The sequence below is a fragment of the Trichomycterus rosablanca genome, chromosome 4 (assembly GCF_030014385.1).
Source record: "Trichomycterus rosablanca isolate fTriRos1 chromosome 4, fTriRos1.hap1, whole genome shotgun sequence".
NCBI classification, from domain to species: domain Eukaryota; kingdom Metazoa; phylum Chordata; class Actinopteri; order Siluriformes; family Trichomycteridae; genus Trichomycterus; species Trichomycterus rosablanca.
This window is the reverse complement of record NC_085991.1, coordinates 51,908,643-51,923,214: the sequence shown is the minus strand read 5'-3', so window position 1 is coordinate 51,923,214 and position 14,572 is coordinate 51,908,643. Positions and strand designations below refer to the sequence as shown.

Below are 14,572 nucleotides of genomic sequence, written 5' to 3'. Positions count from 1 at the left end.
CATACAGTGTACAGTTAAAAGAGGTCAGAAAAATTTCCAGCCCTGTCCCAACTTTTATGGAATGTGTTTGAGGCATCCAATTAGAAATCAGCACGTGAGTCTTGGGCGCCTACATGGGCACGCTGTGTCTGAGGGAGGGGGTGCTGGTGGAAGCGATTCCTCGTTACAGCTGCAGTAGCGGCCCCTGCTGGCTGATCCAGGCGTTTGCGCACGGAGACGGTGAATAACGGAGAGCAGTGCGTGACTCTCCCTACATAACGGCATACGAACAGATAGTGAGATAACAGAGATGTCCCAACTTTTTTGATTCCGATCTTATACGCCTGTCAGGAATGGGTGTGGCCACGGAGCGTCGGGATCGCGCGGTACGGTTCTAGCCTTTGAAGTACCTTTCTGGACCATATAGTGCAAGATCTGCTCCGTTAGTGCGGCGGCGGCGGCGCCGGAGTCCTGCAGGGGCGGCAGGTAGGTTCTCTCAGAAGAGAAGACCTCCAGCATGCGCATGGGGACGGCCACCTTCACGCCGTCGTCCTCGCGTACCTGCAGCAGCCTGTGGGAGACACCGAGCGGTGGGGTTAGAGACGTACGGGAGGAGCATCGAGGTGGGAAATGAGGTTCTAACAGCGGTTCTACCTGATCTGTACCTCACCCTCACCCACCCACACTCGGTTGCTGTCGCTAGAAGTGGCGCTTCCGAGTTTTTGGCCACCGATCTGGCCAGGCGTCCGTACAGTTACAACTTACCGTGTTTGAGGGAGGGAGGGTCAGATGGGTCCTCCGGTTCTCTAAGAAGTTCCACTTCCCTGCCCACATGCAGCTTAAGCGCTACGGCTCTAAACCAAAAGCGACGGAACCGCTCGACGTTAAAATCACAACCGATGGAGTCGGGCTGCATGATGAACTCCAACGACATCATAGCGACACTAGTGCAGACACCGATCAGGCATAACATTATGACCACCTTCCTGACTGACCGGTCTGCGGCTATGCAGCTCCGCACACAACAAAACTGTGATGCTGCACCGTGTATTCTGACCCCTGTCGATCAGAACCAGCATGAACTTCTTCAGCAGTCTGAGCTACAGTAGCTCACTGTGAGTCTTGGCCGCCCACGACCCTGTCGCCGGTTTACCGCCGTTCCTTCCTTGAAGTATCACTTTTGATAGATACTGACCACTGCAGACCGGGACACACCCCCACAAGAGCTGCAGTTTTGGAGATGCTCTGACCCGGTCGTCTTTCCTGCTTCTAACATCAACATCTACATGAACCTGAGTGACTCCCATTATTAATCCACAGGGTTTAATATGATGTCGCCACCCTTCGCAGCTATAACAGCTTCGACTCTTCTGGGAAGGCTTTCCACAAGGGTTAGGAGTGTGTTTATGGGAATTTCTGACCGTTCTTCCAGAAGCGCATTTGTGAGGTCAGATGTTAGACGAGAAGCTCTGGCTCACAGTCTCCGCTCTGATTCATCCCAAAGGTGTTCTATCTATCAGGTTGAGGTCAGGACTCTCAAGTTCTTCCACACCAGACCGGCTCGTCCACGTCTTTATGGACCTTGTGCTTCGTGCACTGGTGCGCAGTCATGTTGGAACAGGAAGGGGCCATCCCCAAACTGTTCCCACAGAGTCGGGAGCATGAAATTGACCAAGATCTCTTGGTACGCTGAAGCATTAAGAGTTCCTTTCACTGGAACTAAGGGGTCGAGCCCGACTCCTGAAAACACCCCCACACCATAATGCCCCCTCCACCACACTCTACACTCGGCACGATGCGGTCAGACGGGTACCGTTCCCCCGGCGACCGCCGAACCCAGACTCGTCCATTAGAAGCGTGATCCGTCACTCCAGAGAACACGTCTCCACCGCTCTAGAGTCCGGTGGCGGCGTGCTTTACACCACTGCATCCGACGCTCCGCATTGCGCTCGGTGATGTGAGGCTCGGATGCAGCTGCTCGGCCATGGAAACCCGTTCCATGAAGCTCTCTACACATTGTTCTTGAGCTCATCTGAAGGCCACATGAAGTTTGGAGGTCTGTAGCGATCGACTCTGCAGAAAGTCGGTGACCTCTGCGCACTACGCTGACCCCGCCCTGTCATACTTCACCCAATCGCTTCCACTTTGTTATAACAGCACTGACGGTCGACTGTGGAATATTCAGTAGTGAGGACATTTCACGACTGGACTTGTTGCACAGGTGGCATCACGGTACCACGCTGGAATTCACCGAGGTCCTGAGAGCGACCCGTTCTCTCACTGATGTGTGTAGAAGCAGTCTGCATGTCCAGGTGCTCGGTTTTATACACCTGTGGCCATGGAAGTGATCGGAACCCCTGAATTCAGTGATTTGGATGTTCACCTTGTTGACACAGAGATGGACCGCGGTCATAAATAACACAATCCAGTATTAAACCTTTTATTGTAAGCCGAGTGTAACACGCTACACGATACGGGGCGTTCCGTTCAGTGTACGCTGGATTGCTCTCAATCTTCTCAATGTGAGCTGATTCATACAGCTTTGCGTTTCACACGTGATCGAGAGCCCGAAAGCCGAACCCGAAGCCCGAGGTAACCAGATCGGGTTGCCACATTCTAGTAGGGATCGTGTACGAGTGTCTGAGGAGGCTTCGCTACCTGCAGCAGTGTCCCAGGAGCCTCTTGATTTGGAACACGCACGTGGTCCTGTCCGGTCCGGCCAGCAGCTTCACATACTGAGCGTGGTGCTTCACGACACTCTGACACAGCCAGATCTGCAACACCAGCACACAGATATTATAACATATTTATACATTACACACACATTTAGCTGTATCCAGCTCCACAGTTGTGTGTGTACCATAGTAGTTCTACAATTACTGACTGTAGTCCATCTGTTTCTCTACATGCTTTGTTTACCTGCTTTCATGCTGTTCTTCAACGGTCAGGACCCCCACAGAGCAGGTATTATTTAGGTGGTGGATGGTGGTGGTGTGTTAGTGCGTGTTGTGCTGGTATGAGTGGATCGGACACCTCACTGTCACTGCTGGACTGAGAATAGTCCACCAACCAAAAACATCCAGCCAACAGCGCCCCGTGGGCAGCGTCCTGTGACCACTGATGAAGGTCTAGAAGATGAGCAAGGTGGACCGACTAGGTAGGACTGTCTGATAGAGTGGACAGTGAGTGGACACGGTGTTTAAAAACTCCAGCGGCGCTGCTGTGTCTGATCCACTCATACCAGCACAACACACACTAACACACCAGCACCATGTCAGTGTCACTGCAGTGCTGAGAATCATCCACCACCTAAATAATACCTGACCATTAAAGAACACAGTAAAAGAAAGTTTAAAAAGGTATGTAGAGAAACAGATGGACTACAGTCAGTAATTGTACAGTAGAACTACAAACTGCTTCTATATGGTAAGTGGAGCTGATAAATTAAAAAAATTATTATTATTATTTGCTTATTATAATAAACCAGATGAAACGCACCAGTCGTTGAGCGTCCTCACTGTGGCGGTAAAAGAACAGCAGCTTCCGGGCGAGGAGGCTGAGAGGGGCGCCGTCCGAGAGGGTTAAACCTGACGAACCCTGACTCTCACAAACACAGCGGTCAAACTGGCTCCTCTGAACACCGTGCTGGAAGTGGTAGAAACACAGACACACACACTTTACAGAAACAAGCTAAGTTACAACACTGTAGGTGTGTGAACACACTCATTGAGCCGCAGCTTAGATTGACGTCAACCGACTGAAGTGTAACGTTTGCTACGAAGCTGAAGTCGCTAGAAGGCAAGGAGAGCTTGTCGCTACCAGTTTGGCGTAGTGCAGACACAGTGAGTGCAGACACTGGAATGCTAATGTGCCGGTGCTATTTCCCACTATATATATATATATATATCTTTCTTCGCATATCCCAGCTTGTTTGGAAGCTGGGGTCAGAGCGCAGGGTCAGCCATCATACAGCGCCCCCGGAGCAGACAGGGTTAAGGGCCTTGCTCAAGGGCCCAACAGTGGCTGCAAAGCAGAGCCTGGATTTCGGCCAATGTTCCGGTTGATAGCCCAAAGCTCTACACACTAGGCCACCACTGTCCCTTACACGGCCCACGGGGAACTGAAGGCCGGCACGGGGTGAACGAGTCTTGGCCTTAGCCCTAGCCTTACCACCGGTCTTGCCTCGTCCGCTCATTTTGATGACCAGGTGTGTTCGTCGAACAAAACTGAACATGTATGTGTATATACGGTAAGTACAGTATATGCATGTATAGTTTTTATATATATGTGTATATGTATAGATTTGTATTTGAGTGTAGTAATCACATCTCTATAGCATTATGTTGCAGTCTGTCACTTTTACACACTTGTTCACTTTGATTGCATCTATTTATTTTATTATATTTTTCATTTTTCAAATTTTCTACATTTCTACATTTTAAAAACATTTCCATATTTTTTGTATAATATATATTTTGACTATTTGTACGATTTTGTAACTAACGTGGCTGAGCGGTCACTTAAGCATCTCACTGCCAGCTGTACTGTGTATGACTACGTATGTGACACATAAACCTTGATTTGATTTGATTTGCTCTCCAGTTTGAATCTCAGCTGTGCTATTGACTGACCAGGCGCCCACACGGACCTGATTGGCCTGACGGAGGGAGCAAAAGGTCAAACACGTTACGTATTACTACTGAGGGCTTTACCCCGAGGGCATTCTGATGGAAACCCGTTTACCCGTCCGAGGTTAAGGAATGAAGTCGAGACTGCCGTGACGACGGTGCTGCTCCTGCCGGATGTGACGGCTCTGGAGTAACTGCACCGAGAATGACAAGAACTCACTACAGACTTTATTGAAGACTAGACCGAATAACAACTCTATTATTATTATTATTATTATTAATTAATTTATTTACTTATTGCCAGTTATAACTTTTAGTTCATTTAATTCTGTGTTTGTATGATTTGTGTAATTCTGGTTCCTCTCAAGGTTTCTTCCTTGCCACAGTCGCCCTCGGCTTGCTCAACAGGGGTTTTTCTATCTGTTGGTCCTGGATTTTGTAAAGTTGCTTTGAGACAATATCTATTGTAAAAAGCGCTATATAAATAAAGTTGCCTTGACTTGACTACTGTAACTGCAGCTTCTGCTAGCCAGTGGAGGCTCCTGTATGTGAGATGCCTGATTTAATGGGTAGTAGTTAGGGCTGGGCGATTTTGCAACAAAAAAAAATCTCGATTATTTTAAAATTATACCCGATTGTCGATTACGATTTCGATTTTTTTTTTGTTCTTGTATAATGCAATTAAAATAAGACTCAAATTTCTTTTTTTGTATTATAATTAAAGGCTGCAGAAGTGCAAAAATAGTAACAGCACCACCTATAATTATCCTTTTAAGGGACTCAAACTTTATAACAATAACGATATCACAATAATTAAAACAAAATAGATCTAAATTATCTATATCCTTATCTATCTATATCTAAAAATAGCTCACAAACAACTTTTATTTTAAATAATGTTCAGCAGAACCTCCTTACATTAGGAAAAAAACTACAAAAAGTTGTCATTTTAGTCCCATAAAACTTTCAAACTGTATTAACCACTATTATGTGTCGTAGAATGATTCGATTCTATTGAACGGCCCTTTAAGCCCAAAATAAAGGAACCGATTCACGCATTTGGGAGTCGTTACATACATACGGCTCTTTAAAAGGAACCGAGACAAAAGATCCGACTCCCTATCGCAGAATTCACTGCAGCAGTTTCCCAGACGCGATTTCTTTACTCAGTAACGGATGTGATTTAAAATGTAGCGAATTGCAATTCTTAGTACAAAACTTACTTAAGTAAAAGTAAAATTACAGGCTGTAAAATCTACTTTAAAAAGTACAAGTACACAAAAAACGACTCAATTACAGTAACGCGAGTAAATGTAACTCGTTACTTTCCAGCCAATCCTGATCGCGCTCATCGGCTCCGTGTTTTGATTCAGTCCGGCGGTATTTGATTCAGTGAATCTTAATGAAACTCTTCTGTTTGTGTCTCGTTTTGCCGATCGTGTTTGCGCTCCTTATTACTGAATCTAACCGTTACCGCGTATAACCCTTGTTGTCTTCCGTTTACTGTGTAGTTTATCCTCTGGTTTTGGACTCTACCTGGTTTTGTACCCTGTTTTCGCCCTTTTTATATGAAACTTTCCCTGATTTATATTCCGCGAGCGTCTGCTCAGTTTCTGCTTCGTGACATGTTGGTATTTTCATTAAAAGATAAAGTATGTAAACAATCGCGATTGTCACATTTCTAACATCGGGTGAAAACGTTCATGCGAATTAACCGAATTAATCGTGAAAATCGCCTAGCCCTAATAGTAGTGCAATATCGCTCTCATGTTAAATAAAGGGAAGCGTGACAGTCTGGGACTCTCCTTGGTCTGCAAGTTAGAATCAGGGGATTCGATACGATACGATCAGATTGGGAGGGATAGGAAGACAGTAATTCAAGAGGTGCTATATGAGGAACAATCAGCCGTGCGAGAAGGTTTCACTGTACGAGGTGAGGTCTCGGACGGTCGGGGCGTCTGTGCTTACTTGTCGTTTTCTCTCCTGGAAGCCTCGTATGTAGGACTGGATGGTTATTGCATTTTTTAGCCTCTTCCGCTCATCCTGTAAGAAAAAGCAACATTAGCCAGATAATATTCCCAAAACAGGCGTTCTACACTACACCACCACTACCACTACAACATCCCAGACAATACAAACCTCTCGCTTCCGTCTCTCCTCCTGCGTGCGATGAAGAAGAGATGCTTTCTCCTCCTGCAAAAAAATAAAATAAAACAAGCCAACTCTCTTACAAACCGCCAGCCACCACTGACAACGATATTACTCTTAAATCAGGAGGGCACAGGAATATCATACCTTCCGACTCGCCCCTCCAAGGGACACTTTGGGCGTCCTCTTGAAATCTCCCTCGAAGCTAAACATGGCTAGACTCTTTCCATTGAGCTGCAGTCGGAAAATGACCTGCGTAGAGGCGGCAATGTCAGAAAGCCATAGAGACGAAAAGCTTTGCTCAAGGCTGCAACTAATAAACATCACAGTCATCGGTTCAGTGACCAACAGCAGAGGCATTAATACGGCAACTTCATGATCATGTCCATGGGTTTGGAACTGGGTGGCAAAACCACCCTCCAGAATGTGCGGTGCAATGCATATTGGCTGACACTGGTGCACGTGAGGGTAAGGGATGTCAGGCTGATAGAGGCTTGAATGCAGCAGATCTTTGATAAGGACCAGATAACAGGGTTGAGGTCTCTCCGAAGCAGCAAGTGGGTCACAGGCAGCCATGTTGAGTACACAGTGACCGTGATCCAAGGAGAGACAAGACTCAATAATGCCTGAGAACATAAAGGCTATGGCGTCTGGTACAGACCAACAGAAAATATTTTTTGGATCAGCTGGGCTATCGACCATTGGAGCACCCAGACAGGCACTATAGTCTGCAGAGAAGGTGGACATTTGGTAGCACTGGTGTATGTGAGGGTGGGGGATCTATGAAACGTCGAGCTGATGGAGGTTCCTCGTAGTTCGCATCTTGAATACGGCAGATCTGATCAGCATCAGGACCTGAGGGACTTTGATAAGGACCAGACAACTGGGTTGATGTATGACACAGATACCACACAAACACACACAGACTCTACACAAACACACACAGACTCTACACAAACAGACTCTACACAAACACACAAAGACTCTACACAAACACACATCACACAGACACACACAGACTACACGAACACATACAAACTACACAAACAGACTCTACACACACAGACACTACACAAACACACACAGACTCTACACAAACACACACAGACTCTACACAAACACACAAAGACTCTACACAAACACACAAAGACTCTACACAAACACACATCAAACAGACACACACAGACTACACGAACACATACAAACTACACAAACAGACTCTACACACACAGACACTACACAAACACACACAGACTCTACACAAACACACACAGACTCTACACAAACACACACAGACTCTACACAAACACACACAGACTCTACACAAACACACACAGACTCTACACAAACACACACAGACTCTACACAGACACACACAGACTACACGAACACACACAGACTCTACAAAAACACACACAGACTCTACAAAAACACACACAGACTCTACACGAACACACACAGACTCTACACGAACACACACAGACTACAAAAACACACAGACTACAAAAACACACATCACACAGACTCTACACGAACACACACAGACTCTACACGAACACACACAGACTCTACAAAAACACACACAGACTCTACAAAAACACACATCACACAGACACACACAGACTCTACAAAAACACACACAAACTCTATACAAACAGACTCTACACAAACACACACAGACTCTACAAAAACACACATCACACAGACACACAGACTCTACAAAAACACACATCACACAGACTCTACACGAACACACACAGACTCTACAAAAACACACACAAACTCTACAAAAACACACATCACACAGACACACACAGACTCTACACGAACACACACAGACTCTACAAAAACACACATCACACAGACACACACAGACTCTACAAAAACACACATCACACAGACTCTACACGAACACACACAGACTCTACAAAAACACACACAGACTCTACAAAAACACACACAGACTCTACAAAAACACACATCACACAGACTCTACACGAACACACACAGACTACAAAAACACACACAGACTCTACAAAAACACACATCACACAGACTCTACACGAACACACACAGACTACAAAAACACACATCACACAGACTACACACAGACACACACAGACTCTACACGAACACACACAGACTCTACAAAAACACACATCACACAGACACACACAGACTACACGAACACACACAGACTACAAAAACACACACAGACTCTACAAAAACACACATCACACAGACACACACAGACTCTACACGAACACACACAGACTCTACAAAAACACACATCACACAGACACACACAGACTACACGAACACACACAGACTACACGAACACACACAGACTCTACAAAAACACACACAGACTCTACAAAAACACACATCACACAGACACACACAGACTCTACAAAAACACACATCACACAGACACACACAGACTCTACACGAACACACACAGACTCTACAAAAACACACAGACTCTACAAACACACATCACACAGACACACACAGACTCTACAAAAACACACATCACACAGACACACACAGACTCTACAAAAACACACATCACACAGACACACACAGACTCTACAAAAACACACATCACACAGACACACACAGACTCTACACGAACACACACAGACTCTACAAAAACACACACAGACTCTACACGAACACACACAGACTCTACAAAAACACACACAGACTCTACACGAACACACACAGACTCTACAAAAACACACACAGACTCTACAAAAACACACATCACACAGACACACACAGACTCTACACGAACACACACAGACTCTACAAAAACACACAGACTCTACAAAAACACACATCACACAGACACACACAGACTCTACAAAAACACACATCACACAGACACACACAGACTCTACACGAACACACACAGACTCTACAAAAACACACACAGACTCTACAAAAACACACATCACACAGACACACACAGACTCTACAAAAACACACATCACACAGACACACACAGACTCTACAAAAACACACATCACACAGACACACACAGACTCTACAAAAACACACATCACACAGACTCTACACGAACACACACAGACTCTACAAAAACACACACAGACTCTACACGAACACACACAGACTCTACAAAAACACACACAGACTCTACACGAACACACACAGACTCTACAAAAACACACAGACTCTACAAAAACACACATCACACAGACACACACAGACTCTACACGAACACACACAGACTCTACAAAAACACACACAGACTCTACAAAAACACACATCACACAGACACACACAGACTCTACAAAAACACACATCACACAGACACACACAGACTCTACACGAACACACACAGACTCTACAAAAACACACACAGACTCTACAAAAACACACATCACACAGACACACACAGACTCTACAAAAACACACATCACACAGACACACACAGACTCTACAAAAACACACATCACACAGACACACACAGACTCTACAAAAACACACATCACACAGACACACACAGACTCTACAAAAACACACATCACACAGACACACAGACTCTACACGAACACACACAGACTACAAAAACACACAAACTCTACAAAAACATACACAGACTCTACAAAAACACACATCACACAGACACACACAGACTCTACACAGACACACACAGACTCTACACGAACACACACAGACTCTACAAAAACACACACAAACTCTATACAAACAGACTACACACAGACACACACAGACTCTACACAAACACACACAGACTCTACAAAAACACACATCACACAGACACACACAGACTCTAAACAAACACACACAGGCACCGCACCGCATCAGGACCAGCCTCCCCTGAAATCAATCAACATGAGTAAAATTGTAGCATTTCAAAAAGAAAAGTACCTGAGTTATTGGAGAAGCCAAACACAAGCACAGAGTAAAATGCGGTGCTATTCCACCCTAAATCCACACTGTAGCCGATTACCTGAGTACAGTGACTGACACCAGACTCAGAACCACACTGACCAGGTACAGACTCAGTGCTCACAAGCTGGCCATCGAGACCGGACGCTACAGGAACTCCTGGCTCCCCACAGAACTAAGAGTGTGTACACAGTGCAACACCAACACCACCGAGACCGAGCTGCACTTCCTAACTGAGTGTCCAAAATACACTCACATACGGGAGGTGTACTACCAAAAATTCCAAAAACTTCACCCTGAATTCTGCTCCCTCACCAACACCCAGAAACTCTTCATCATGTTGGGAGAGGAGAAGAAGAGCAGCACAGTAGCAGCTCAGTACGTATCTGCCTGCCACAATCTGAGAGACACGGACTGATACAACCAAACACAGGAACAACCCTGATGGACCCACACAGAGACAATGTTGCATCTTTATTCTTCTACATCTGCCTTTATTCTAATTTCCTTTTTATGCGTCTGTTTTATTATCATCTAAAATTTAATATTTCTCCTAAAGTTGTTTAGTCTTGTATAATTATATAAACATCTTTCCAATGCTTTAGCAATACTGTAACCTCTTCAACAGTCATGCTAATAAAGCTCTTTGAATTGAATTGGATTGTATCTCCGAAACAGCAAGTGGGTCACAGGCAGCCGTGGTAAGTACCCAGTGGCCGTGATCCAAGTAGAGACAAGACTCACTAATGCCTGAGAACATAAAGGCTATGGCGTCTAAAATTCTACTGTGGATGAAATCAAGTCACTTTACTACGCCATTGTCATTCCAGCGCCCTGTTTCTCCCGTCACCTGAAGCAGACTAGCCCCTCGACAATGCAATCAATGTCATAATGTCTTCTGAGTTCTTCCACAAGTCCGGTCATAACAGCCTTCAATGCCGTCATGCGGGCATCATCGTGTGGACGGCCGGGTGCACGTGCATCCTTGATGGAGAAAGGCATCTGCTAAACGCTGTTAATGTAGGTGGCACTTTGAGGGCGCAACAGTCTAACGGTCAACGTGCCAGCCAACCACTGATGGGATCCGATTTTAAATCTCACCTGGGCTATTGATCATTGGAGCACCCGGACAGACACGATAGTCTGCAAGAAAGGTGGACAATTAGAGCAATGACCGTTTGGTAGCACTGGTGCATGTGAGGGTGAGGGATCTATGAAATGTTGGGCTGACCGAGGTTCCTCGGTAGCCTAGTGGTAGAGCTTTGGGCTATCAATCTGAAGGTTGAGGGTTCGAATCCTGTCTCTGCTGAGCCCTTGAGCAAGGAAGGAAGAGCTGTACTGTACACCTGTATATGTATATGTTAATATAAATACATTTATAAATGACAAATAAAGGCATTCTCTGTGTCAAGGGGGGTCTGCAGCAACTGGTGAACTGGATATGCCTAAATTGTGAGGGAAAATAGGGGGGAAATGCAAAACTAGACTGAATTAAAAAGTAAATGTGAGTGAGGTACGTAAATCCTTATGTATTTAAACAGAAACAGACCATATTAATCATAAAGGTGTCATGTGATGCTCTTTCAAGTCATTTATCCTGACACACCAATGATGTCAATTCGTGAACCATAGACCTCTTCATAGGCTTCTTACTGATGAACCACGGACCCTCCCGGACTATGGTGACACACTGACCATAGTGGTAAATAGTTGGACATAGCTCTGCTATGCAGCCACTGTTGGGTCCTTGAGCAAGGCCCTTAACCCTGTCTGCTCCATATGCGTACGATGGCTGACCCTGCGCTCTGACCCCAGCTTCCAAACAAGCTGGGATATGCGAAGAAAGAATCTCATTGTACTGTCCAGCTGTATATGTATATATGACAAATAAAGTATATCTTCTTCTTCTTAAAGGTACTGGGACTAGTAATCAGAAGGTCACTGGTTCAAGCCCCACCACTGCCAGGTTAATAATAATAATAATAATACATTTTATTTATATAGCGCTTTTCAAGATACTCAAAGACGCTTTACATAAGACAAATAATCAAAACAAATACGTACATACACCATACAAATCATAGTACAAAATCAAAATAGTACAACAACATCAAGAATAATTAAGATAAAAACAAAGAGAGCAGCATAAGACAGTTCATTAAAAATTAGCTAAATTATGAGAGAGAACAACAAATATAGAACAATTTCTTAAAATTAGACAGAAACAGGACAGATTTACATGCAATCAGGAAACTGAAAACTTTACAAGTTTTAGGATCTAGGACTTCACATTTCTGTCGTGATCTAAGTATAAAAACTATTAAAAAGAATAGCAAAAATAAAAGCATTTATTTTGTGTTGTTACAAGTTAAATGCCACTCTGAATAGATGAGTTTTGAGAAGTGACTTGAATTTGGACAGGTCAGGACAATCTCGTAGGTGTTTGGGGAGAGCATTCCATAAAGATGGAGCAGCTATGGAAAAGGCCCTGTCACCCCAGGTCCGGTGCTTGGTCCTAGAGGGTATGGACAGTAGGTTAGCCTCAGAAGAGCGAAGGCTACGGGAGGGAATGTGCTGATGGAGCAGGTCGGTGAGGTAGGATGGGGCCTGATTATGGAGAGCTTTGTGAGTGAATAGAAGAATTTTGAATTGAATGCGTTGAGCAACGGGAAGCCAATGAAGTTTTTGTAGAACAGGTGTAATATGATCACGGGAGCGAGTATGAGTAAGGAGGCGAGCAGCTGAATTCTGGATATACTGAAGTTTTTTTAGGATTTTGTTAGATGTACCATAAAGGATACTATTGCAATAATCAATTCTGGATGTAATAAAAGCATGAATCAAGGTTTCGGCGGCAGAAAAGGAGAGTGATGGACGTAGACGTGCTATGTTTTTTAGATGAAAGAAAGCAGTTTTGGTGATGTGATTTACATGGCGGTCAAAAGAGAGGTTGCTATCAAAAATTACACCAAGATTTCGGATGTTAGAAGACGGAGACAAAGTGTCATAGGTTGGTGCTGTTGGGCCCTTGAGCAAGGCCCTTAACCCTCAATTGCTTAGACTGTATACTGTCACAGTACTGTATGTTGCTTTCTATAAAGGCGTCTGCCAAATGCCATAAATGTAAATGATTTAGAGACACAGTGACGTCACTGTTCCCCTTTTCACCGGCTGTCTTGTATAAATGCACGAATTTCCTTTAAGCTCTGACACTGTACATTCCTAAAAAAACGAGTCAGACGTGACCGTTTCCCTTTAATTCGCATTACAGGTTCATTTCTGTTCACTCTGTGCCCATACATCTGCATCAAGATGCTTCTGATTGTGTCAAAAAAAAGACATACACACATAGCATGGGGCTAAACACGAGGGCTGTATCCCAAATACCGTATCACTACTAAAGTAGGGCACTAGATAGGGAGCGAAGTGTCACTACTCGCCTCCCTAGGTAGTGCGCATGTGTAGGGAACACAGACCGCGTTCTGTGTTCGCCACTTACCTAGCTAATGACTCAGCGTCCTGTGTGTTACCACACATACCATCGTTTACCCGCTCTGTTCTCTTTATTTAGGATATTTGGACATTCGAATATGGGAGCTGAAATTTAAAAACGACGTCTGACTGACATCTTTGCGTAACTCATGAAAGAGCTAGTTAGCTTAGCATAGTTCAGCTAGCGCGTTCTCGCGTTAACTCCAAACGGTCGCTCCTCTCAACGGTTTCCGTCTCACAGACCCTCGTTTTAGACATTTCGACGTGAAAGCGGATGAAATGAACAGAATTTTAAAGAGGTTTACCTGCTTTACTGGACGCTCATTCAGACAAACAGCGGAGAGAAACGAAACAAAAACTGAGTCGCTTTTTCTCCGTCTCTCAGC

General features: G+C 44.7%; 1 protein-coding gene across 3 annotated transcripts in view; it reads right to left on the bottom strand.

Moving 5' to 3' along the window:
- The window catches only part of ube3c (ubiquitin protein ligase E3C), an 88,210-nt gene extending 73,638 nt beyond the window's left edge, over positions 1-14,572 (bottom strand). The window contains exons 1-7 of one of the 3 annotated variants that reach the window (XM_062994491.1): positions 14,492-14,572; positions 6,903-7,007; positions 6,747-6,800; positions 6,576-6,650; positions 3,478-3,624; positions 2,638-2,753; positions 390-550 (exon numbers count right to left, since the gene is read on the bottom strand). In XM_062994491.1, coding sequence (XP_062850561.1) covers positions 390-550; positions 2,638-2,753; positions 3,478-3,624; positions 6,576-6,650; positions 6,747-6,800; positions 6,903-6,968 — 619 coding nt within the window. In that variant the 5' untranslated portion in view covers positions 6,969-7,007; positions 14,492-14,572. Of the gene's footprint in view, positions 1-389; positions 551-2,637; positions 2,754-3,477; positions 3,625-6,575; positions 6,651-6,746; positions 6,801-6,902; positions 7,181-12,243; positions 12,254-14,491 lie in introns of those variants that run through there. The other 2 variants (XM_062994490.1, XM_062994489.1) reach the window with 2 other exon arrangements.